Here is a 25989-nt window from a genome sequence, read left to right as displayed (position 1 = left end):
CCTAAATAAGGGAGTTTCTCTCATTGTCTCTCCAGTCTTTAGTCATCACCAACTCAGCAAAGCGCTCTTCCACTGTTGGAGAAATTGTCAACCTGATGTCAGTGGATGCCCAAAGATTGATGGATCTGACTACCTTCCTAAACATGGTGTGGTCTGCGCCGCTCCAGATATGCCTAGCTTTAGCCTTTCTCTGGCAGGTACAGAGTCACTTATGTTGTTCTCTCTGATTTGGCACAATGTGCAGCTAGTAAGCTTAAGGCTGACCCAGCTTGAAGGGGGAAAGGGATTGTGGAAAGTCATATTGCAGGCAACCTGTTGCTCCCAGCAGAATTCCAAGCCCTTGTCTTTAGAATGTTCTGTCTGAACAGATGAATAACTGAGGATGCAGAGCTCAGGTGAGCTGCAATATCCTTAGATTTAAAGAGCCATAGCAGGAGTATAATGGGAGAAGGATCCTAGAGATGAGTTTAGGGGATGGTTTTTATTTATCTCAGTTTTTATTTGCAAAGCTGCTGTAGAACATTGCAGTCCTCAATTCCCTCTTAGCTCAATAAAAGAGATCTCTAATGATAAACATAAAAAAACAGCTTCTCAGGTTCATTTTTTGTCTGCTTTTGTCTCTGTATAATGCTGTGCCTGACATAAACTGGTGCATTTGTGAAGCAGGTTATGGCACCATTTTTTACCAGCTATGTAGAGTGCCAGTATACAGCATCCAAGGAGCCATTTTTAGCAGTGCCTGTGCTGGTTATAAATAAATACCCAAAGATTTTGAATTCACAGTCAATTAGGTTTTACCCAGAGTAGACGTACTGAAATTAGCAGAGCTAACTTAGCCGTGTTCATTAATTTCAATGGGTCTGTTCTGAATCAAACTTTGTTGAATACCACCCTTTCTGTTCCCCTGTCCTCCATTCCTTCCTTAGCTTCCAAGTACACATATGTGACTGCTTCGTGCAGATAAAAAGAGAAGTACCATAAGGATTTTGCAGAGCTTCTCTAGGTTCTTGCACTTCATGTTGAAAATCTATTTAGTCAACTTTAGCCATGTAAACCTTTCTGTGCTTTAGTGGTTAGAGTGTTGGACATAGCTTCCTGTGTGACACTGGACCAGTCATCTTCGCTTAGCTTAAATGACCTCATGCAGCTCACGTGCAAGTAAAATGAGAGGAGGATCATGTATGGAACTTTGAGCTTCTAGGAGGGTATAAATACAATAAATTCCAGTTTTAAAAAATATTAATTGGAAGAGAATAAAATAATGACTGATGTGTTTTGCATCGTTTTGAAGGAATTAGGGCCGTCTGTGCTGGCAGGAGTTGCTGTGATGGTCTTACTCATCCCATTTAATGCTGTAATAGCCATTAAAACCAGAGCACTCCAGGTAAGTAAACTCTAGTACATCCATTCCAAACTAATTTGGATTGTCTAGCTGAGGCTCCCTGCAAAAGGAAGCAGAAAGAGGGTGCTGGCAGATTAGTCAGCACTTAGATCTTAGAGCAATTTGACTACCGTGTGCAGAGCATGGCTTCTTTGCACCTGCTTGTCTGCCCTGGGATTTCTGACTTGCCTTGCCTTCAAATCTCACCGTGAAACTTTACCTGAGCTGCTGCCTGCTCAAAGCCCTTCTCCTGTCTGTTTTTTCCTGATTATCTTGTGCCCTGGACTTTATTCTCATTTGCTTCCTGTCTAGAACAGATTCTGCAAAACCTCTTCTTGCAGATTTCCCATTTTTTTTCCAGAGCAGTGGGTAGTAGAAAATTTTTCCACAGTGCTTTATTTTTCCTGCCAATACAGTGGTACCTCTGGTTACGAACTTAATTCATTCCGGAGGTCTGTTCTTAACCTGAAACCGTTCTTAACCTGAGGTACTACTTTAGCTAATGGAGCCTCCTGCTGCCGCTGTGCCACCGGCGCACAATTTCTGTTCTCATCCTGAGGTAAAGTTCTTAACCCGAGGTACTACTTCCAGGTTAGCAGAGTCTGTAACCCAAAGTGTTTGTTACCTGACGTGTTTGTAACCCAAGGTACCACTGTACTCTGCTCAGAAGGAGCATGACTAGTGAGATTGCCCATAGAGTAGAGGTCCACTGTGCCCTCCACTCAGTATAGTTTTGAATCACAGAGCTGCAGATTTCGGATATCATCTGGATCAGTCCTGTGAACTGCTTAACATCCTACCCTGTGATTATTATCGAAATTATAACATGCCCTACACAGTGAGCAAAGGAAGCCAAGAGCAATTAGACAAGTGTTTGGAATATATTCACACATATATGCTAAGGATACTGCCATGAGCACCATTAATGGATGCCTTTGCAACGAAAACTTTCAATACAGCTTTATTCCCAGGTACATGTAGGATTGCAGCATTAAGAGTTTTACGGCCAGTTCTAATGGGAGTGATACTAAAATTCCTTTTCTTTCGCCGACTGCTAATAATTGACTCATTTTAATTGTGAGGGGATGTTTAAAAACATCTGATTTTTATTTACATTTTAGTGATCCTGTGTTGGTGCTGCTTATTTTCTGCACTGCATTTCACTTAAGCTGAGCATGAACTTTAGCTCTACAGCTGCTGCTGTTTCTGTTTTCCTCACTCTCCTTATACTTCCATGGTGCAGTTCTTTTGTGGCTTGTCAGTTGAACAAGAGCACACAATGAAAGGAATTCAGTGAAAGATAATTTTCTTTTGTGGGCGGGGGGAATACAACCACCACCATCTAATGGTGAATTGCCTGATGCTGTAGGCTGCCATGTCTCCACTGCCCCCTCCACCGACCTTAAAAAGTCACCTAAATAGTAAATAGGAACCACATTCCTTCCCTTGGCTGCTTGACAGTGGTTTCTGTAACACCAGCAAGGACAGAAATGTGATGGAAAGAGTCCAGAAAAAAGCCTCAGTGAGTGATTAATGGCTTTTCTTTCTGCCTCCTTTATGACGATGAGTCTGCCTGCAAAAGAACCACACACAGAATATCAGGCTGGTTTCAGCTTTGTTCTAAGTACAAAAAGATTAAAATGCAACCTGTGTCCTAGTGACTGAGGGCTAAGCTTCACATATTACATCTTGAACAGATTCGAAAATTGGGAACAGAGAAAATTGCCTTACAGTGAGTCAGACCATTGGTCCATCTTGCTCAGTATTGTCTACACCCACTGGGATTGTGCCCAGGGTTTCATACAGGGAATCTCTCCCAGCCCTTCCTGCAGATGATGGGGATCAAACCTGGGACCTTAGGCATGCAAAGCAGATGCTCTGCGACTGAGCTGTGGCCCTTCCCCTATCCTATAATTATTGCATATCAAGTAGCCAATGGCCAGTGCTAAGGAAGAGTTCAAATAAGATCTTATTGACAAATGTTTCTCTTTCTCCACTAAACCCAAACAATCATGAGTTACAGCTCATAAGGAATAATTTGCAGTTCTCTAGGGTCTCTTGCAGACGTTTTTCTTAGAACGTCCTGCCTCAGATCCTTTTAAATGGAATCAGAGTAGAGAAATATTAATGATTAAAAAATAAAAATGAAATGGATTATGTGCATATGTATCTAATGGGGTTTTTTTTGGGGGGGGGGGGTAACAACAAAACAAAACTAGAAGCCAGTACTCCTATCTTAATAAAAGTGCAGTGAGTACCAGTGCAATATGGCAGTCCTAGACAATGAAAAAAGGATTATGGTTCCTGAGATCAAGGAGCGGGATTTTATCTATGTTTGGACAGAGCTGTATGCCATTTTGAAGCGAGGTCAAAGCTGTACTGCTTTTTTGGCTTTTTAGAATTCCCAGGCAACACATGGTATGAGGCTACTAGGTAAAGGTAAAGGGACCCCTGACCATTAGGTCCAGTCGTGGCCGACTCTGGGGTTGCGGCGCTCATCTTGCTTTATTGGCCGAGGGAGCCAGCGTACAGCTTCTGGGTCATGTGGCCAACATGGCTAAGCCACTTCTGGCGAACCAGAGCAGCGCACAGAAATGCCGTTTACCTTCCCGCTGGAGCGGTACCTATTTATCTACTTGCACTTTGACGTGCTTTCGAACTGCTAGGTTGGCAGGAGCAGGGACTGAGCAATGGGAGCTCACCCTGTCACGGGGATTCGAACTGCCAACCTTCAGATTGGCAAGCCCTAGGCTCTGTGGTTTAACCCACAGCACCACCCACGTCTCATGAGGCTACTAGTAGTAAACAATTGGGATATAAGCATGTTAGTCCCACATATGATCTCTAAACTGAATCAACATCCTTGACCAGATACAGTGAGTTAAAGAGGGGTTTTCTTTATTGTTCACATGCCCAACCCATAATAAATTCTTATTCTTCTTGCAATGAACATACCTACTTATTTACAATTGTGTAGAAGTACACCATCCATACAGAAAAGTGGGTGTGGTATTTTAATAGTATCTAAATTTATGAAAGTATTGTTTTGTTATTCCTTGGAGACCTGGACACGGGAAGCACAGTGCAAGTTATTACACAAATGGCTATTGGTTAATGGTGATCTTTAACATTGTTTAGGTGCAACAGATGCGCTACAAAGACTCCCGCATCAAGCTAATGAATGAAATTCTAAATGGCATAAAGGTTCTCAAGCTCTATGCTTGGGAACCATCCTTTGCAGAAAAAGTTCTGGAGATAAGGAAGAATGAACTGCAGGTTTTGAAGAAATCAGCCTACCTAAATTCTTTGTCAACATTTGCATGGATCAGTGCACCGTTTCTGGTAAGCTTTGTTTGTGTACCTTATCTTTTGTCAGAGGAACTGTCTGCAAGTTGGCAGGACCGTCCTTGTAACTTAACCAGGGAAAATATGAAAACTCTGTGAAAAGTCCAGTTGCTGAGTTATTGTTCATGCAATGCAAGAAATGGGCATGGCTTGACTTCTTCTCAGGATGTGGCTGCTGGGAGAGGGGCCTAAGCCCTGTAAAAAGATGCAGTGCTACAGGAGAGGAAAGATGACTGAGCATGAGTTCTCCGTAAGTCAAAGACGGGGAACCTGTGGCCACCCAGACCTTGATGGACATCTATTCGCATCAACCCCAGCCAGTTGAGGATGCTGGATGTTGCAGACTCAACATCTGGAGGGGGGCGTGTCACAGGTTTTCCATCCTTACTCTAAGCATGGCAATTTTTACTGCTACTCATAATAATGTAATTATAATTCTCTTCCTGGAAAGCATAATAAAGAGAGAAGATTGGTTTGATCTGGACTTTCCTGGGCTTTCTACTTACTTGCTAAATAAAAAATATTAAGCCTGTAGTAGGCTATCCTTCACATTGCCAAATTCTGAAACTACTTTTAAACTACTTTAAAAAAAATAGTATTGGTGGTCAAAGTTCCATCTAGTCTGGCACTCTGTCTTCAACTAGGACTAGTCAGTTATGCCTGGGAAGCTCATGATGGAAAAAACAATCCTGTACCTGTTCATTGTCCCCAGTATCAGAAGTATCTCCTGTGAACATGAAAGCTGCATTTGGCCAGCAGCCATTATGTTCTATAGATGTGTATAATCCTTTAAAACAGGGATGGTGAACCTATAGCCCTGCAGGTGTTGCTGAAATACAACTCCCGTCATCCCTGTTAATCACCCATGCTGAGTGGTGGAAGTTAAGAGTAAAAAGAAAGAAAGTAAAACCTGGCCACAGTTATCCACCCTGGCTTTAAAAAATCATTTTAGCTAGTAACCATCCCCAGTATTTTGTGGCAGTGAATTCCATAACTTGAGTATGTGTATGAAGAAATACATTTCCCTGCCTTATCTTGTAGCTGTTGCCAGTCAGTGACCCTGAATTCTAGTGCTATAAAATGCTGTTTCACTGTTGTTAGGATAGATGCAATGGACTGGGTGATACAGAACCTATTAGTATTTTTGCTAACAAATCAAATATGTCACATTTCCATCCTCCTAAAAGATTATCTTACCCCCAGTATTTAGATAGGACTAGATTATCAACTAACTAGGCAATATAAGATCTCTTAAGAAAGAAATGTACTTCTTTGAGCTTCATTGTGTGTTCCGACAGAATTTACACTGACAAGATATGTTTTTTTAATTAAAAAAATGAGAAATGGTCACCGTTAATAAAAAAAATAGGAACTAAGTTCAGCATTCTATAACAGTGGACAATTAATTTTATCAAGATTTCCAGCTATTATCTGGGAATAATATTTATTTTCCAGCATCTCCTCCAAAATCAATTACATTCCCAGGTCAAAATGCTTGACTTTTATATCATGACTGAGTTCCCTTTCTTTGACCCTCAAGCCCCCTTCCTGTTAACCTAACCATGAAGTGCTTTAAATTCTGTTCACTCCCAAAGATATTCATCTTCACCCATTTACATCATAAGCAGAAAATATTAACAATACTATCTTTAGTAGCTAATCAGATAGCCTTCCTCAAACTCTTTATCTAAAGTGTATGTTATCATTTCCTAAGTTTAAAGATGTTCTGTAAGTGTGGTTTCAACACTAACAGAAAGAATGCTCAGCTAAAAACAGAGAGAAAAGGTCAGAGACTGAATCGAGCTTAAGAGGAGAATAAATCTATCCCATCTTTTTTGTGTTTTAACCTTCTACTGCAATATGTAGTCAAACAATAATAAGGCAGGCTTTTTGTACATCACAAGTCTTACAAGGTTCAGAAAAGCACAAGATGCCACAATTAGAATGATTAGACAAGAGTGCAAAGGAACTCGAAATGATTTAATTTGATCTTGCTAGTTTGCAGTTTTGTCTATTAAAAGGGAATGCACTGAATGCCTACAGGATTAAGAATAATGGAGGATGAAGAATGTCATATAGTAGAAATCTGCCAACTCTTCTTGCCAAAGTGTTAAATTAAATAATAAATGGATAGGATCCATTTATGTAATGGGAGTCTGGGTTTTTTTATTGTAATTTTTATATTTATTGTAAAAGATACAGTACTGGATATTGAAATGGATTGTGTGATTAGGATAATTATATTTTGTATGGAATGTTCCACCATTTGCTTGGATCACTGAATGACTTGCTTACGTAAAGGCAATTGCCATAAAGTTTTGGAATGGAATATTGTAGAAAAGGGCATGGCTGGCTGGAACTCTGAACAGGGCTTAGCTTTGTTCCTATCCCATCTCATAATTTTAAATTGTGTTTTTCCCTATACCTCTGCAATCTCATAGATACCCTCCTTGAGACAGGACAACCAAAACTTTGCACAGTATTCTTTGACTGAATCATACCATGGCATGATGATAGTTTGGGGGGGAAGGTCATCACTTCTCCTAAATATTTTCTATATCTGTGAAATGAGTTTACTACTGTGCCTACGTGGCAGGAAATGGCAAGTTAAAAGAGCTCAACATGCTATAATGTGCAGCTGAGATTCTGGTTTAAGTAAGCAGACTATATTCTGAAACGGTAATTTTGAGTTTTGGGTGTCTAGGAATGGCCTTTATGACACAGTGGACTTTCTACAACAAGCAGTAACTATCCTGCCTCACCTTGTTTACACCAGCTTTCCTCATTCTTTAAGGTAACACTGTTCAGTGTGGAGTTGAGGTACACTAGAAGATCTGTGAGAAAGGGTAGCTATTTCATGTAGTTCTCCTTGTAGCAGAATGCTCTGCAAGATTAATTTCCCAACTTTACTAGGAGAAAGGAGAACAGGGAAATCTTCTGCCCCCATGCTCTACATATCAGATCTACAGTGGTCAGGGGGACCAATTCAATGTTGTTATAGAATAGTGAGTTGCTGCTGCTATTATGAAACACCTTCTGGAGGCTGAATTCCTTGTACTCCTTTGTATTATATTTGCATTTTTGTGGAGTGGTGCCATGCTTTCTTGTTCCATAGCGTATTAGCATATCAAATAATCCAACCAATTGTTCCTTCATCCCATACAGATTGTTCCTTTCAGATCTTATATTTCCAGGAAGGCTACATTTGATTCCCTTTAAAAAAAAATCAAGCCGACAGGTGTTGTTTATTCAATTTATTTTTCTGGCTTCCAGGTTGCCTTGACCACCTTTGCCGTTTATGTCACCGTAAATGAAAACAACATCCTTGATGCAGAAAAAGCCTTTGTGTCTCTCTCCCTCTTTAATCTCCTCAGGTTCCCACTCAATATGCTCCCCCAGGTCATTAGCAACATCGCACAGGTAAGAATGCTGCCAGTCCTTTATTTAAACAAAAAGCAAAGGCTATACCAAATGTAAACATAACTTAAGGAGTGGGTGTCTGAACCAAGCCAGACGTGACCATGACCAACCTGTTGGTTTAAATCCAGTGCCCTACCCCAGTCATGTAGGGGCCACCTCCAAACCAGACTATAGTAGCACACTGTACATAGGGCTGATGCAAATTAACTGCCCATTTGTACTATTTGCACCAGCAAAACAATTTGAGCGGCAGATAAATAACCTCCTGAATTAATGCACAGTTCTTCCCTTAGGACCGCAATAATGAAAATTCATTTCTTTTCTTTTTTTTCCTTTTCGTTTGTTTGTTCTGCTAGACGAGCGTTTCACTGAAGAGGATTCAGCACTTCTTGTCGAATGATGAACTTGATCCAGGCTGTGTTGAAACCAAGTTAATTACTCCAGGTAATAATACACTGGAGTCATTTCATTTGTATGGTGGAGCTGGATAGTAAAGGAGGAAGAAATGGTAGGAGTCTCGTATTTGGTTAATGCAGCCCCACAGTTGAAGCCTGTGCGTGTCTCTAACATCAAGGCAGCAAGTCGGAGCTTCTCGGACTTATGCCTGCTCCTGTGAAGCACCCTCCCAGGTGGCCCTTTGTTGGCCTCTCCATTTGAGAAAGCCTCTCCATTTGCAGGAAAAGGGGGGAAGGAAGTGTTGAGCTGTCCTTGAGCTGCTAAGAATTAGACTGCACAAAGCACTTGGGTATAATCTCTAGAGAACGGCCAGGCCTGGCTAGGGGAGATAAACAAGTGTGCATTTCAGTAATTGCAACTGGATAAATATTTAAGCTGTGGTTGCTGGATGTCTCTTATTTTAAAAGTTTCCCCTCTTATTCCATAAACACAACAGCTGCATAGAGGATTATGGACGTTACTGCAGAGTCCCGTCAGTCCATAGCGTTCCACATCTACCAGCTCTCCAAAGTGGTGGTGGTGTTTTTTCAAAAAAAGTAGTTTGAAATGTTGATCTGGCACTGACCTCAACTGCATGACTTGTGGTCGGGCACGTGACAGAGTGCTGCTTGAGCAACAAAAAAGAAGAAAACGTTTGTGTTCCCCATAGCTCATCAACAAATGCATCTCACCAGTCCTTTACCCCACCACTTCCTTCTCATTAAAGAGGCCCAGTTTGAGATTTCTGCCTGCCCACTCCCCCTAGCCACTGTGAAATCCGATGCGCGTGCTCAGAAGTCCCACTGAATTTGATTATGTATAGGACTGCAGCATTAGATTATGTCTTCTTTTCTTAAATACAGGGTATGCTGTTACTGTAAGAGATGGAACGTTCAGCTGGGCAAAGGATCTTGAGCCAGCTCTGAAAGAGTAAGCAAGCTTTACTCACTTGTACATATTGGAATTTCCTTACTGCTTATAACTTGGAGCCAGCTCCCTCGGCCTGTAAATCAAGATGAGCGCCGCAACCCCAGTCTCATCTGCCACTGGACTTAACTGTCAGGGGTCCGTTACCTTTTTTTTTAAACAGTTCCATAAATTTGCCAAATATGGGGCAAGAGTATTCAGTATTCAAAGGTATAATTAAACACATGGTTACCTAGAATTAATGGGACATAAAAGTGTGCAGCTTTGACTGGATTGTGTCCATGCTTGTTTCTACTTTTTGCTTTTTGTTTGCTTTATACACTGAAATTTTGCATTTTCAAAATGTACCGTATTTTTTGCTCTATAGGACACACTTTTTCCCCTCCAAAAATGAAGGGGAAATTTGTGTGCGTCCTATGGAGTGAATGCAGGCTTCAGGCAGCTATCCGCAAGCCTTCAGAGCACTCCGAAGCCTTGCGGATGGCAGCCTGAAGCCTGAAGCCCGGGGAGCGCAGCGTCAACTGCCGCTGCGCTCCCTGGGCTTCAGGCAGCTATCCGAACACAAACAAATTGTTGAGCAAAAAGGAGAGATTTTTCAGTTGTGTTGCCAAAGATCCAGGACAAACCGCTGCTTTTCGGAAATTCCCCCTGGACGTCACTTCTGCCATTGAAATCCTGGTATTGTCTGGGAAAATACGGATGTGTGGCAACCGTAAACATGGGGAAAGCACTGAAGATATAGAGTTACTCTGGTTACTTGTGAAGCAACCTGCTGCATTAAAAAAATTATCTGCCAAATCTATCTGGCAGTATCTCTGCCAGCATTACATGCAGCTGCCAAGACAGTTACTATCTTAATCTAGGCACAAATTACAGGCAGCCTATATGCTTAAGGCATCTGGGAACCTACGGGTGGAGGAGGGACACATGACTGCCTTTCAGATGCCAAGTCAGCATGAGTAGACATTTTCAGCACTTCTTAGTGCCTTGAAATTGTCTTGTGAAAAGCTTTGGTATTTGTCCAAGTCATGACTCATCAAATCTAGTGCGCACACGGACAACTTATGAAATGTGGTGACTTGCAACAGGAACATGTGTAAGTAAGTAAATAAATCATGGCTCTGTTTTAGTGCACCACTGCAAAAGTAAAATCTCATTCAGCTGAACACATACAAAAAGGGACATATGACCCAAAGTTGAAAAAGGTCAGCTGGGAAATGGTAGGGAGCTCTTTGCAACTCACTACAAATGGAATCTAATTGTGTCTCTTTATTTTTTTAAGTTGGCTATAAGACTCCTATGTGTTGTCATGACATCTTTCAGGCTTCCCTCTTCTGAAGGCATTAACTCTCCAGTCAACATTCTTTATTCTTTCCCTGAGCACATGACCAAATCTGGGGAAAGCTGATTAAACAGAATCTCTGGTGGAATGCTGTGTTGAATTCCTGCCAAGGAGAGTACATACCTTGTGCTTAAACACAGCACGTAAAGAAAGACAGACATGTTTTTTACTTTATGATGGAAATTCCAGAGAGTAACTATCTTAAGTCTAGTGCAATAAAAACAGCTCAAAAGATCTGATAACATCAGTTATGACCTACAAAAGCTTATGTCACAATATTTTTAAGATGCCACAGGATTCTGCTTGGCTTTATTATCTTTACATTAACTAGGTATTTTTTTTTTGTCAGCAAATTAGTCCATCCTCAGTTTTACCTTCTTTTACTCCCTACAGCATCAATTGGTTGGTCCCTAGTGGTTCTTTGGTGGCTGTTGTTGGACATGTTGGCTGTGGGAAGTCATCCTTGGTGTCTGCTCTTCTTGGAGACATGGAAAAGCTCCATGGGAACGTGGCCGTGAAGGTTGGTTCACAGTACAGCATTGTATCCATTTTGAGCATTTGGAAAATATTTGTGGCTTGCAAACTGATCTGCTTTATGTATGTTTTTGATACCTCCTTTTAGGGTTCAGTCGCTTACGTTCCCCAGCTAGCCTGGATCCAGAATGCCACCTTGAAAGATAACATCTTGTTTGGCCATCTTCATAATGAGAAGAAGTACCAAACTGTCTTAGAGGCATGTGCCTTGAAGCAAGATCTCGAGATGCTTCCAGGGGGAGATCAGACTGAGATAGGCGAGAAGGTACATTTACAGCAAATGTAGGTGGTGATGGTTGCCCAAGGTGGTAAAGGACACAAGTCATTCCTCACTAAGTGTCTTCACAACCTTCCAGATGCAGTCAAGCTGATTGGCTTGACTGACCTTAGTGCTAAGCCTGCCCTCTCCAGCCAGAACCCTGCAATGAATCACCAGGTTCACTGGAGTTTCAGAACACCATTGGCCTATAATTATGGACTAATACCATAGTGACCTGAATATAAGCCGCAACCTTACAAAAATTGGCTTTTACGATATCGCTGCTGAAACAGACATATGGTAAAACAGAACAAAAAATGTTTTATTGCCGATTTGCAAGCTTGAGACTGTTTAACCCTCTCTAGTACCCGTAGGATTTTCTTCTACATTTGCCACTTAGGGGTGTGAGTGCCTGCGGAACTGTACATTTCCGAGCACATTTCAAAGTGTTGGTGCTGACCTTTAAAGCCCTAAACGGCCTCGGTCCAGTATACCTGAAAGAGTGTCTCCACCCCCATTGTTGTGCCCAGACACTGAGGTCCAGTGCCGAGGGCCTTCTGGCGGTTCCCTCACCGCAAGAAGCCAAGTTACAGGGAACCAGGCAGAGGGCCTTCTTGGTAGTGGCACCCACCCTGTGGAATGCCCTCCCACCAGATGTCAAAGAGAAAAACAACTACCAGACTTTTAGAAGACATCTGAAGGCAGCCCTGTTTAGGGAAGCTTTGAATGTTTGACAGACTATTGTATTTTAATATTCTGTTGGAAGCCGCCCAGAGTGGCTGCGGAAACCCAGCCAGATGGGCAAGGTATAAATAATAAATTATTATTATTGTAGCAATTGAACAGTGATTTGCTATTTTAGCTATTGTAACTTTTCGGGTATTCTCTTTTCCCCTTGAATTTTAAAGGTGCGGCTTATTAGTGGGTGCGGCTTATATTCAGGCCAATACTGTAGATCTGAATGGAATGTCCACAAAAGGACCTATCATATTCTGACCTTTTTGATTTCCACTGAATCATATAAAAGTAGTGTTCTCTAAACAACTTGATATAGCTGAAATCTCCCAAGATAACCATCATCAGATGTGTTAACCATCTTCAGGAACACTGTCATTGTCACTTGAACCCCAATACAATGCATCTCTCGCAGAACGGCTAGGAGTACCACCTCCCTTCAGTTAACTGCAAGAAAACTGTCACAAGCAACATTTTTACATTTAAATTTCTCCACCGTTTCTTCACAGGGACTGTCTCTAATATTTTTACTTTAGATCAACATCCACTGATTTATAACAAACAGCCCATGGATATTGTAATAGAATGTTTGAGCTATTGACCATACAGATATTGTAGTTGGGTTTTTTTCACCCTGCTTCTGCTGAAGCTGATAGCAGTGTTGAATTTAAAAGCTATGGTGTGCTTTTTCTCTTTTCCCCATCTCACAGGGCATCAATCTCTCAGGTGGCCAGCGGCAACGAGTGAGCCTTGCCCGTGCTGTTTTCAGCGAGGCTGATGTTTATTTGCTAGACGACCCCCTTTCAGCTGTGGATTCCCATGTGGCCAAACACATATTTGACAAAGTTATTGGACCAGAAGGAATGCTTAAAGGAAAAGTGAGCTAACAAACATCTAAAATTCTCCATGTTTGCAGTCACTTCAGCATAGTACTGTACAAGAACATGTAGAATTGTGTGAAACTTTTCTTTTCTTTGGGTAAAGGAAGGGAAGAGCAGAGAAAGTTTCTAGTCCTCCTAAAATTATTAAAAGGAGAAATGATTGAAACTATGTAAGCCATGATCTCAAAACATGTTTAGTGTGGAAGTTGACCTCCTTTGCCCCCCAAAAAGCCCACTTCCTCATTCTCAGTCATATGTTGCTATATAGCAGCAGCTTTGCACTAATGTGCAGCTAGAAAAGCAATCCTATTTTGTTCAGGCTTAGATGACTTCTAACTGGTTTCATTCTTACACGACTGTTTGCAGTAATCGCAAATTGCAGCTTCTTGACAAACTGCCTGTTTTAATTCTTACCTTGCTAAAACAAAAGCAGGATGAGTATCGCCTGACCATTGTCTTGTTTCCCTTTACAGACTCGAATTCTGGTGACCCACAGCATCAATTTTTTGCCACAGGTGGACCACATTGTTGTACTTGTAGATGGCAAAGTCTCTGAAATGGGGTCCTACCAAGAGCTTTTGCAACAAAACCAGGCTTTTGCAGAGTTCCTCCGCAATTTTGCACCTGATGAAGACATAGAAGAAGATGAACCTACAAGTAAGGATTCCCACCTCCCTGTCTCAAATTTATCCTCAGACTGTTAGTTACATCATGCCAGATTGAAATGCTAGGAGCAGTTGGAACTGAGTTTAAATCTTTTTTTAAAGAAAAAGCATACAAAATGATGAGCACTTTCCCACATAAGTATAAATGTAGCCCTTAAAAAAAAACTTGGGGGGGGGGGACACAAAGATGCCTACTATTCAAGAACATTGGGGTTCTCCCCCCCCCCCATTTTTGTAGAGAATTGAAACTGAGTGGACCAGGGGATCCTTGCAACCTGGTCTAGGCAGTGCCATCACTCTGTTTATTACTAGGGGGAAAGGCTGTGATTAAGAATTAGGATTGGAAGTAGCTAGCTGTAGGTTGGCAGGTTGGTTTTTCCTTGAGATGAGGCTTTTCTTTACCTTCTTCCCCCACCTCCTCATTACACTTGTATAATTATAATGCCATGGAATCATCAGTCAATCCTATTTCTTTCCAGACATGCTTGCATGTATACTTGTTATAATTCACAAGGTTCACAATGCTGTATCATGGGACCCTATTAGCCCCACTCCTTGTGTCAAAGCTGGCATCCCAGGCCTGATTATTCAGATATTGCCTAGAAACCCAAACACACCGAAGCCCTCTTAAATTTCCCTAAAGAGTTGAACTTCCTTCTTGATTTTCAGTCTTTTTTGTGGCTTGGGAAGCTGTACACTCAGCAAAACCTTTCTAAAAGATTGGCTCAGCAAAAAGCCAAAATAAGCTAAAGATTTCCTATCCCATTGCATTAGTGGAAGATGAGGAGGTCCTGCTTGCTGAAGACACACTCAGCAACCACATAGATCTGGCAGACAATGAACCAGTGACAAACGAAGTCCGTAAGCAATTCCTAAGGTAAACCCTGAACCTCTCTTTAAAGGCGTTACTACAGAAATTGAGCGAACTTGCCTGTTCTGTCATTCAGCTGCATAATTACCATAATTCTTATTTTTCTCCTCCACCCCACTCATTTTAATATATAAAACACAGAGAGCTCAGTGTAATATCTTCAGATGGGGAATGCCCTGGTAAAATGTCAATGAAAAGAAGAGTGTGTGATAAAAAGCCACCTGAGACAACTCAACCCAAGAAAAGTCCTAACAAACTCATTGAGGCAGAAACTGCTGAAACTGGCACGGTAAGAAAGGTTTGCTTAAACAATAAGGACACTTTACTTCTTCAAAGATGCTTCCTAATTTATTAAAAAGTACCTAGCATAGGAGGGACACGGGTGGCGCTGTGGGTTAAACCACAGAGACTAGGACTTGCCGATCAGAAGGTTGGCAGTTTGAATCACCACGACTGGGTGTGTTCCCATTGCTTGGTCCCTGCTCCTGCCAACCTAGCAGTTCGAAAGCACGTCAAAGTGCAAGTAGATATGCTGGCCACATGACCAGCGGCCAATAAAGCGAGATGAGCGCCACAACCCCAGAGTCGGTCACGACTGGACCTAATAGTCAGGGGACCCTTTACCTTTACCTAGCATAGGAGCAGACAAATTCAGGAAACTCAGCTGCATAATTTGTGGCAGTGGGGAGCTTCTGGGTGGGTAGCCTTGCCCATCAGTCAGATGTGGTCCTTTGAAGGTTGGCTTGCAGTTGACGGAAAGGGCTTTCCCAATAATATATTGAAACACCACTTAACACTTTCTCATTGCTCTTTGACACACAGCACATATATATTTTTTCCCATTACATGGGACTCTTCTTTATTTAGATTCATCAAGTATGAATCCTCCCTGGCTATATATTGCTTCTATTTCTGTAACAGTTCTATGTTTTCCATATGATACCCTACTCTGGACATCCACATTTTCTGCCTTCAGGATTGCCTGCATAATGTGATTTCATGTTGGTGATTCCTAGTTCACTCTGTGCACAAATTCTGACTCTGGCAAGTGGCTAGTTTTTCTGTGAAATTAAAGGCATTAGTTTTTATAAACTAAACGAACTCTATTTTGTCTCAAACTGCAGGTCAAACTGACTGTTTTCTGGCAATATATGAAGGCTGTTGGCCCCCTAGTTTCTTTATTTATATGTTTCCTGTACTGCTGTCAAAATGCTTCTGCAGTCGGGGCCAACGTGTGGCTCAGTGACTGGACCAATGAACCGGTAATAAATGGCACTCAGCGCAACGTGAGCAAGCGAGTCGGAGTTTATGCTGCCCTGGGTCTCTTGCAAGGTTAAGTGTGTTATTTGCTACTGCTCCTATAGATTTAAATCCACCTTGCTAGCGGAGCTAGAGGAAATGGTGTGTGGTATGGAATTTACTGGTGGTTCATAAACAGTGGTCTAGGACAAAGGTCTGATGGCATTCTCAGGTAAATGGATTGAAAGGAACAGAGGAAAACAGTGAAGAACCAGAAGTTTAATTGTATCATTCTGTCTGGCAAGCTTAAAGGTTTGCAACAACACAAAGTCAAATTCTACCCTAGGAACAAATATTCCTATATCATAAATAGGGATGTCTATTCCTATATTCCTATATCATAAATAGGGATGTCTTGCTCCTTAAGGGATGCGGGTGGCACTGTGGGATAAACCACAGAGCCTAAGACTTGCCGATCAGAAGGTTGGCAGTTTGAATCCCCGTGACTGGGTGAGCTCCTGTTGCTCGGTCCCTGCTCCTGCCAACCTAGCAGTTGGAAAGCACATCAAATCAGTGGCATAGCATGGGGGGTGCAGGGGGGGCCGGCCACACCGGGCGCAACATCTGGGGGGGCGCGCTTGCACTCGAGTGCTAAAATCCACAGGTTAGGGGGCGCAAATTACTTGCCTTGCCCCGGGTGCTGACAACCCACGCTACGCCACTGCATCAAAGTGCAAGTAGATAAATAGGTACCGCTCCAGCGGGAAGGTAAACGGCATTTCCGTGCGCTGCTCTGGTTCGCCAGAAGCGGCTTAGTCATGCTGGCCACATGGCCCGGAAGCTGTACGCTGGTTCCCTCAGCCAATAAAGCGAGATGAGCACTGCAACCCCAGAGTCAGCCACGAGTGGACCTAATGGTCAGGGTCCCTTTACCTTTACCTTTACCTTTACCTTTACCTTACATTACTCCTGACACAATAAAAGTTGGTTTATTTGTTTAGTTGTAAAATGTATATCCTGCCCTTTATTAAACAAAAGTCATATCATATAAAATTACAATCAAACCAACCAGAAAATATTTGCAGAATTTAAAAATCACAGTCTAATCTCTCTATATGCAACCTCCTGCCATCCATCACTTGATGCACGAGGTGATACTGTCAATTTGTATAGCCTGCTAGAGGAGTTGCAAAGTTATGATTAGAACAGGGCCACATGCAATTGGTACACTCAAGTCTTCTGCTTATTTATCCCTTTTGCAAACAGGGGTTTTTGTGCTGATCTCCTCTTTTACTCTGGCAATGGGTGGCATCAGAGCGGCTCGTACTCTGCACACCGGATTGCTGGAGAACAAACTCCACACCCCACAGTCTTTCTATGACACAACTCCAATTGGCCGAATCATCAACCGCTTCTCAAAAGACATCTACGTGATCGATGAAGTGATACCGCCAACTATCTTGATGTTCCTGGGAACCTTCTTTGTTTCTGTGTCAACGATGATTGTGATCATAGCAAGCACCCCACTCTTTGCTGTGGTTATAATACCTCTGGCAATCCTATACTTCTTTGCCCAGGTAATTGGGATAAGTACCTTTTTTGGCTTCATTGCTTGTTTTCTTTATTTTTTTAACAGAATGTTAGGTGGCTGGCATAATCTTTTTATTTTTTAGTATTTCAAGCCCCAAGTGTGCATCCCTTAATATGTGTGTGAATACTGGATGCAATTACTTTGAATGCAGAGTATTCAAAGTAGGATCCAAAGTAGGATTGTCTGAAGTCACTTACATTCTGCAAAATAGCTTTTGCAACATTTAGTTGTTGTTAGGCACAGCAAGAAGGGAGTAGGAGACATAGAACAGGAGAGGTGGCTAACTCACCAGCAGCCTTAGACAAGACTCTTGTGGCTCTCTGGACCTTTCATAGCAGCTCTTGCATGTTTTCAAATCATCCTCTCCTTTTAATTGCTTTTTTTGTTGTTTATAAAGTAATCACTAATGAAAAGGCAGACAAGAGCATAATATTGCAATGCCACAGAGTAAAGAACATATATTCTAAGGGAAGTATTGTAAAGTATTGCACTTGGGCAAAAAAAAATGAGAGGCACAAATACAAGATGGGTGACACCTGGCTTGAGAGCAGTACATGTGAAAAGGATCTCGGAGTCTTGGTTGACCACAAACTTGACATGAGCCAACAGTGTGACGCGGCAGCTAAAAAAGCCAATGCAATTCTGGGCTGCATCAATAGGAGTATAGTATCTAGATCAAGGGAAGTAATAGTGCCACTGTATTCTGCTCTGGTCAGACCTCACCTGGAGTACTGTGTCCAGTTCTGGGCACCACAGTTCAAGAAGGACACTGACAAACTGGAACGTGTCCAGAGGAGGGCAACCAAAATGGTCAAAGGCCTGGAAACGATGCCTTATGAGGAACGGCTAAGGGAGCTGGGCAGGTTTAGCCTGGAGAAGAGGAGGTTAAGGGGTGATATGATAGCCATGTTCAAATATATAAAAGGATGTCACATAGAGGAGGAAGAAAGGTTGTTTTCTGCTGCTCCAGAGAAGCGGACACGGAGCAATGGATCCAAACTACAAGAAAGAAGATTCCACCTAAACATTAGGAAGAACTTCCTGACAGTAAGAGCTGTTCGACAGTGGAATTTGCTGCCAAGGAGTGTGGTGGAGTCTCCTTCTTTGGAGGTCTTTAAGCAGAAGCTTGACAACCATATGTCCGGAGTGCTCTGATGGTGTTTCCTGCTTGGCAGGGGGTTGGACTCGATGGCCCTTGTGGTCTCTTCCAACTCTATGATTCTATGATTCTAAGTTTGCTTTCTCATTAATTGAGAAATAGAAGCTTACAAATCACAACCCATAAATCAGTTAAACTTTCTGTGAAAAATACTAACTTAATTGATGGAGGCATTCCCCCCCCCCGTTTTAGATAGCCATCCCTCTATCAAAGGGGTATTCCTTTTGGAGACAGCTTTTAACTAGACATAGTTTAGCAAACGCTGACCCATAAAACCAGTGCAGGTGCACCCATGGACACTGCTTTGGCAACCCATGACTTCTTCTATGATAGGTGGAGAACTTATTTCTCTCTAGATGTTGTTGGAGTTGAAAACCCATCAGCGCCAGCCAGCATGGCTAGTGATCAATATGGGAGTTGCAGCCCGGCAACATCTGGAGGGCCACACATTCCCCCCCCCCCCGCTCTGTTATCTCCACGGTCGTTGCTCTATTGACCAAGCAGAAAACCATATATCTTTTATGATACCAGGCCTGCAAATCCCAAGGCTTCATACTCCCCTCCAGCTCAGAGGCTTCAAAAGTGGTGGACAAAATATTAATACAAAAGAAAAATACAATAAGAGCACAATAAATACAAGCAACCAATCAAAATCAGTATAAAATAGCAAAATAACCAAGTGCCCACCTACCACACTGGGTATACTATACATTTATGAGTTGAATTCATACTCTTAAAAAAGCTCAGCTGTTTAGAACGTGGTGCTGATAATGCCAGGGTTGCAGGTTCGGTCCCTGTATGGGACAGCTGCATATTCTTGCATTGCAGGGAATTGGACTAGTTTATCCTCAGGGTCCCTTTCAACTCTACAGTTCTGTGATTCTACAGCATTCCGCCTCTCACATAGTAGCCAGCTTAGTTCACATCCCCTCTTCCCTGGGTAGCTCCAGTCTCTCATCTAGGAGCAAGTCAATCCACAAACAATCACCCCAGAGGCAGTGCCCTCACCTTTCACCATACCCTGAAGGAGCAATTCAAAACATGTGGAAACTTTCCCCTAGAAAGAGTTACAGTTGTGGAAAAGTCCTTAACCTTGGGCAGAAGATTTGGCCAACTAGACCCACCCATGAAGAACCCATCTAGAACTCACCATACCACATTCCCTTTTGTATCTAACAATAGCCTTTGGGCCAAAGTACCCGCAGGCCTTAAATCTCAGCCTCTGAAGTTCCCAATTCAAGCCCCAGAATCTGATAGCATGTTGCTGGGAACAAACACAAAACACACACTACTTCTTCTTTGGCGATCACTCGTAGCCAAGTAAGACTGCCTTCCATGAACACGGTCTTAACAGTGCGTCCGTAAGTGACACACACACAGGCCACGAGGCTGTCAGTCGAATGTGAATATTTCTATTTGATTAACAGCTTCCCTTTTAAGCAATCACTTAACAATTGAAATGGTAGAGCATTCTCTTTGAGTAAATTTTAATGACAGTTTCTCTAAGCATAAAATACTCTAAAGCCCATTTTAAAAGCACTACCCGAATGAAGAAATGCATTGTGTGGGAGCTCAGATTAAAAATAACGATGATGACAATGATGATGAAAATCTGCATTTACCAAATGAATAGATCAATTGCACCAGTTAATCAAGAAATGTTTTCAAGCCCTTAGGAAACATTAGGAAGCAGCAATAGGAACATCATAACTGCACAGCAGGACCTCCCTTTGCTCTTTTTGTTGGCAAGCTTGCCTTTCTGCCAGTGTAGGATAGTTCTTTAAGTCATCCTGTAACAGTGGCAATCGTCTGCATTATAATGTTAAAAACTCAGCTCAGTGGGCTGGCTGGTAGACACGGCAGTAAATTGATGATTGGGTGCGTTCTCAGAGTTGCAGGATAGAAGCCTGCTTATGCAATCATTGAGGGATAGTGCTTTTCTTCAGACTGTTCCACTTTAGGAGCCAGTGTGGTGTAGTGGTTAAGAGCGGTAGTCTTGTAATCTGGTGCACCGGGTTCGCTTCCCCGCTCCTCCACATGCAACTGCTGGGTGACCTTGGGCTAGTCATACTTTGAAGTCTCTCAGCCTCACTCACCTCACAGAGTGTTTGTTGTGGGGGAGGAAGGGAAAAGAGAATGTTAGCCGCTTTGAGACTCCTTCAGGTAGTGATAAAGCGGGATATCACATCCAAACTCTTCTTCTCCTTCTTCAGGCTGCAAGTGCAGGGGCTATATATTTCAGTGCTTCTCCATAAAATAAATTCCATGTGCACAAAGATGCCCACATGTCTCAGAAGAAGACTGTCCTCCCAGACATTGTGTTTTTCTGTGCACAGGGAGTTTTTGTGGTGGAGCGAGCATTATTTGTGTACTAAAGTGAGATAGTCTAGGAAAAGCTTTACCATGTGATTCTGGTGTCTAATCAATTGTCCCTAGGTTTAGAGTTGGAAATAGGAAATGCTTCCCCGTCCTGGGTGTTTCTCACTCTTACGTCGCACAGACATGGCACAGTGTATTAATAGTTCAGCTCAAATATCTAAAAGGTTTCACGTTTCTTTGTTTCGTTTTGTTGTTTTACCTGTCTGCCTTTGAACCGAACAACTGCAGCGGTTCTACGTAGCTACCTCTCGCCAATTGAAGCGGCTGGAATCCGTCAGCAGGTCTCCCATATATTCTCATTTTTCGGAAACTGTCACAGGAGCAAGCGTCATCCGAGCTTATAGAAGAGGAAAGGCTTTTGTTCGTCTCAGTGACATGAAGGTGAATGACAACCAGAGAAGTCACTATCCCTCAATTGTGTCCAACAGGTAAAATCAATCTTTGAATTAAAAAAAAAAAAAAAAGTTAATGGAAATAATTTGAGTGATTGAACTAGAGAAACAGCTTCCTCGTTCTGTCTGTTTCTGATGTTTGGGCTGTGCATGCCCTTAATTATGTAGCCAAAACAGCACCACCCAACACAAGAGGGAGGCATCAGCAGAAGTTTGCAGAAGTACATAAAATCTTTTTAAAATCCTAAAGGAGCTGGAACTCCCAAAATAGCCAGTGAGGGCTGAGAGTATTGAGTAACCACAGAATGCTGGCTGACTGATGCTGGGGAAGAAATGGAGGGGTAATGGAATGGAGTATCTTGAAGGGTAGCACTCCATACTGCAGCATTTTGTTGCAGATCCCACTTGTTTTCACATGTTGCATTTTGAGTTCTGTACTATTTACTTCTTTATGTTTTCTCGTTTAATAGGTGGCTGGGAATTAGAGTTGAATTTGTAGGGAACTGCGTCGTATTTTTTGCAGCCCTTTTTGCTGTGTTAAGTAAAAACAGCCTGAGCCCTGGCCTGGTTGGACTTTCCGTGTCCTATGCATTGCAGGTGTGTAGAATGTGTCTCAGGAGAGAGCTCATCTGAACAGCGGAACTGAAATATCATTATAGTGTGACCTTTTCATTAGGCATTTGGGCTTTAATTGCACAATTCTGCGGCATTTCTACCCTTCAGGCGAATAAGGGCTCAGGGTGTGGGTGTGTGGAAGACTGGTTGAAAGAAAATTGAGAGAAATGGGAAGAAAATAAAGAACAAACCGAGGAATAAAAGGAAATGCTTTTGGAAGATTGCATCTAAGATTGTCAGCTTACATGTCTGGGGGATTTTTCCCTCCATATTAAAAAGCCCAATCACAGAGTTAATCAGATTCTGTGCAGAGCGAAAACAATGCATTAGCTGTGCGTTTGAATGCAAGCAATATTTATTCTGGTTGAGGAAAAGAATATCACTCTCCCTCCTGGCAGGGTGCCAGCTGGTTGGGAATGGCTCCCACAGTTGGTTCTGCTCATGTGCACATATATGCCCCTGTATTTATTTTAACAGTTTCTACGCTGCCTGCCAGTGCAAAATGTCAAGGGCTGTTTATAATAGCTAATAAAAACACAATAAAACTACAATGAACTACAGATTGATAAAAAAAACACACCACACCATTCACAGCAAGGCAATCAAAATATCTTCAGAGGTTAGGGAAACCAGAAGTTTTTGCCTGGTGCCTAAAAGATAGTGGCACAGGTACCATTGGGTGAGCCTCTGGGGAGGGTGGGGAGAGCTCCACAAGCAAGGTGCCACGGCCAAAAAGGTCCTGCCCCATGTAGCTCCAGAGAGGAGGGGGCCAGATGAAATTGCAGCTCTCGCAGTGTGAAGGGAGCCTTCAGGAAGCTTATGGTGGCAGTGTTGTGCTTCGTGTTCTTGGTAACTGAGGAGAAACTACACCAAGGTTTTAACACTATATTCTGCTAAATTTCCCACAGCAGGGCATTTAGTTAAGCATAGCATATTATGGTAGCCATCAGTTTAGGCAATCTACAAGGGATTTAAGCACCCTTTCAATAAGGTGTGAGGTCATCAGCTTTACTAAGGGTGGGTTAGATTCGATATGGCTATGAAATCCTGAAGCAAAACAGTGGGCTTCACTTTAAAAAGTGCACTGCCGTACCTCAATCAGAAGAAACAATCTTTGATGGAGAAATTGCTTTGTGAAATTCTTGGTCCTATACTATTACATCTGGTCAGATCAGAAGATTTGAGCTTTGCATCTCAGCTTTAAAAGCTATGAATGCTGATTTTGTAGAAAGGAGAGGCATATTGATTGAATCTCTATCCCAAGTAACAGTGGGATCACACATTAAAATTGGCAAAGCAATGAATTCTACCACGGTGCATTTATATTCAGTGGAATAGAAGAAATAGCGATACCTTTGATAGTTTATAATAAGCCCTCAAAGGTTTCAGGGAAATTGAAGGTACTGTGTGCAGGCTCATTTGCTTGTAGGGATTTGCAATAAAATTAGATGCTGGAATATTAGGCTTACCCAAATGGTGATGTTGTAAGCATGGGAAGCTACAGTATTTCCTTTTTCTTATTGCTGTATCCTTCTATGAAGGAGGGGAAGCAACTGAAGAAAGGTGATGTCTTCTGAGACGTTAAAGAGAGCAATACAGGCGATGGGCCATTTTGCGCGGGGGGTGGGGGTTTTATTCCCAGCCCCCATGCATATCGTTGGAGCGCACATAAGCGCACCCTGCCCTGTTCCACCCCCATTATGTTCCTGTCCTGCCTTCTTCCGGGTCCAAAAGGGGAGCAATACAAATGGGGATGATATCAGAACTTCCTAATTTCTCAAAGCTTCACCTGTTATGGTTTGTGTTCAGCTCAGCGTAATGTCAGCTGAATTTCGACCCTGCATTTCAAGGATGGTCTGTAGCAGAAGAGGCCAGTCTGGTGCCTTCCAGTTGCTGTTGGACTGCAACTCCCATCATCCCTGACTCTTGGCCGCACCGGCTGGGGCTGAGAGGGAGTCCAGTTGAACACCAATGGGCACCACCTTTGCTCTGTGGGTAAATACACACACACACACACACACACACACACACACACACACACTATATGATGGTTAATATATTTATTTATTTGTGACAGTGCTTTTCTCAAACAGGTAACATGTTGTTGTTTCTTAGGTGACAATGTCTCTGAACTGGATGGTAAGGATGACATCAGACTTAGAAAGCAACATTGTGGCCGTAGAAAGAGTTAAGGAATATTCTGAAACTGAAACTGAGGTCAGTTCCTAATAGTCTGAATGAGAAGGGTTCCTTCTGGAAACAGTGTGTGCGCGCTGTAATTCTTTCTCTACTGTGTGCTGTAATTCTTTCTCTCCTCTAGGCTCCCTGGATAATTGAAGACAAAAGACCACCAGAAGACTGGCCCACTCGGGGCGAAGTGGAGTTTGCAAACTATTCTGTAAGGTACAGGAAAGGCTTGGACTTGGTGCTGAAAGACCTCAGCCTCAATGTGAAAGGTGGAGAAAAGGTACAATCACAGTTGCCATGGATAGAATCAAATTATATGTGCAGTAACCTGAATTTGCAGACTTTGTTTTCAGTTCATTTGGTGCATCTATTGGAACATACTGTAGCAAACTGCCTGGTACCGGGTCAGTTCATCAAGCTCAATACAGTGGTACCTTGGGTTACATACGCTTCAGGTTATATATGCTTCAGGTTACAGACTCCGCTAACCCAGAAATAGTGCTAAAGTGGTGCTTCAAGTTAAGAACAGCTTCAGCTTAAGAACAGACCTCCAGAACGAATTAAGTACTTAACCCGAGGTACCACTGTATTGCTAACACAGATTGGTAGGGGGGCTCTAGCATTTTGGTCAGGAGCCTTTCCCAGCCTTACCCAGAAATGCCAGAGACTGAATTTGGGACCTTTTGCATGCAAAGCAGTGTGTGTTCTACCATTTAGCTTTCACCCCATCTCCACTGTAAGAAGGCACTGAGTGTTGCTTGGAGAAGCAGCAACTTCTGAATTGCATCTTCCTCAACTGACAGCTTCCTGTCCGCAGAATCCCATCTGCTCTGTGATTTCCGCTTCTGTTTCCACCTCCAGTAACAACTTTCATTGTCAATGTTCACACATGCCATCAGCATCCTTTCAGCTATTACAAATTAACTGGCCCTACACCAACCAGTGGGGAAATGAAACAGAGCCACCTAGATACAAGGTGGAGCCTCTATATACTTTCAGGGCACCCCAGGTATGCAGAAGAACATCACTTTGCAAGAAAGAAAGAAAGAAAGAAAGAAAGAGAGAGAAAGAAAGAAAGAAAGAAAGAAAGACAAAGATTGCAAATGAACAAAGCCCCTCCTATAGGAACAGAAAATGTGGCACTTTAAATTAGAAACCATAGATAAGGTGAACTCTAGTGCATGGAAGCTTATGCCAAAATAAATGCATTGGTCTTTAAGGAGACAAAAGACTGTTGTTTTCACATTCAGCAAGCAGTAATTGTTTGAAATAGAAAAGAAATTGTAGAAGCTTAAGCAATGAAAAATGTGTGTGCAGAAATAGAAAATGTATAAGGCTACATTAAAGAAAAAGACCGGCTAGGTCAGTAACAGAAAGAAAGAAGAACATCAAAACTTTTAAAGTATTGGTTGCAAGGGAAACTATAGGTATAGAAAGGAGAATTTCCTGGATGCCAAGATCCAGGTTTGGGGCAGGTGCTTTTTGGTGAAAGAACCCCAGCAGAGATGTAAATCACAAAATATGCAGCAAGGTAAAGCATGGAATATAGGCTGTTAGACCTTGTGAGTTCTAAAACTTCCAAACCTGTTCCCATAGCATAGGAAAAGACTTACATTTGGTAAGTTAAGAATG

The 25989-nt window shown here is 42.3% G+C and overlaps 1 protein-coding gene across 3 annotated transcripts in view; it reads left to right on the top strand.

Moving 5' to 3' along the window:
* Positions 1-25989, top strand: part of ABCC3 (ATP binding cassette subfamily C member 3) — an 82644-nt gene that overhangs the window by 50912 nt on the left and 5743 nt on the right. For all 3 annotated transcript variants that reach the window (XM_080993584.1, XM_080993583.1, XM_080993585.1), the window contains 18 exons: positions 36-197; positions 1292-1384; positions 4520-4723; positions 8000-8146; positions 8503-8590; positions 9445-9511; positions 11244-11370; positions 11473-11649; positions 13089-13256; positions 13733-13916; positions 14699-14801; positions 14937-15084; positions 15920-16127; positions 17301-17611; positions 21392-21591; positions 22026-22152; positions 24286-24387; positions 24491-24637. In XM_080993584.1, the coding sequence (XP_080849710.1) occupies positions 36-197; positions 1292-1384; positions 4520-4723; positions 8000-8146; positions 8503-8590; positions 9445-9511; positions 11244-11370; positions 11473-11649; positions 13089-13256; positions 13733-13916; positions 14699-14801; positions 14937-15084; positions 15920-16127; positions 17301-17611; positions 21392-21591; positions 22026-22152; positions 24286-24387; positions 24491-24637 (2763 nt within the window). The remainder of the gene's footprint in view (positions 1-35; positions 198-1291; positions 1385-4519; positions 4724-7999; positions 8147-8502; positions 8591-9444; positions 9512-11243; positions 11371-11472; positions 11650-13088; positions 13257-13732; positions 13917-14698; positions 14802-14936; positions 15085-15919; positions 16128-17300; positions 17612-21391; positions 21592-22025; positions 22153-24285; positions 24388-24490; positions 24638-25989) is intronic.

This window comes from Podarcis pityusensis (genome assembly GCF_964106645.2).
Source record: "Podarcis pityusensis genome assembly, chromosome: 2".
In the NCBI taxonomy this organism is placed as follows: Eukaryota; Metazoa; Chordata; class Lepidosauria; order Squamata; family Lacertidae; genus Podarcis; species Podarcis pityusensis.
Note: the sequence above shows the minus strand (reverse complement) of the source record. Positions and strands in the feature narration are given on the sequence as shown.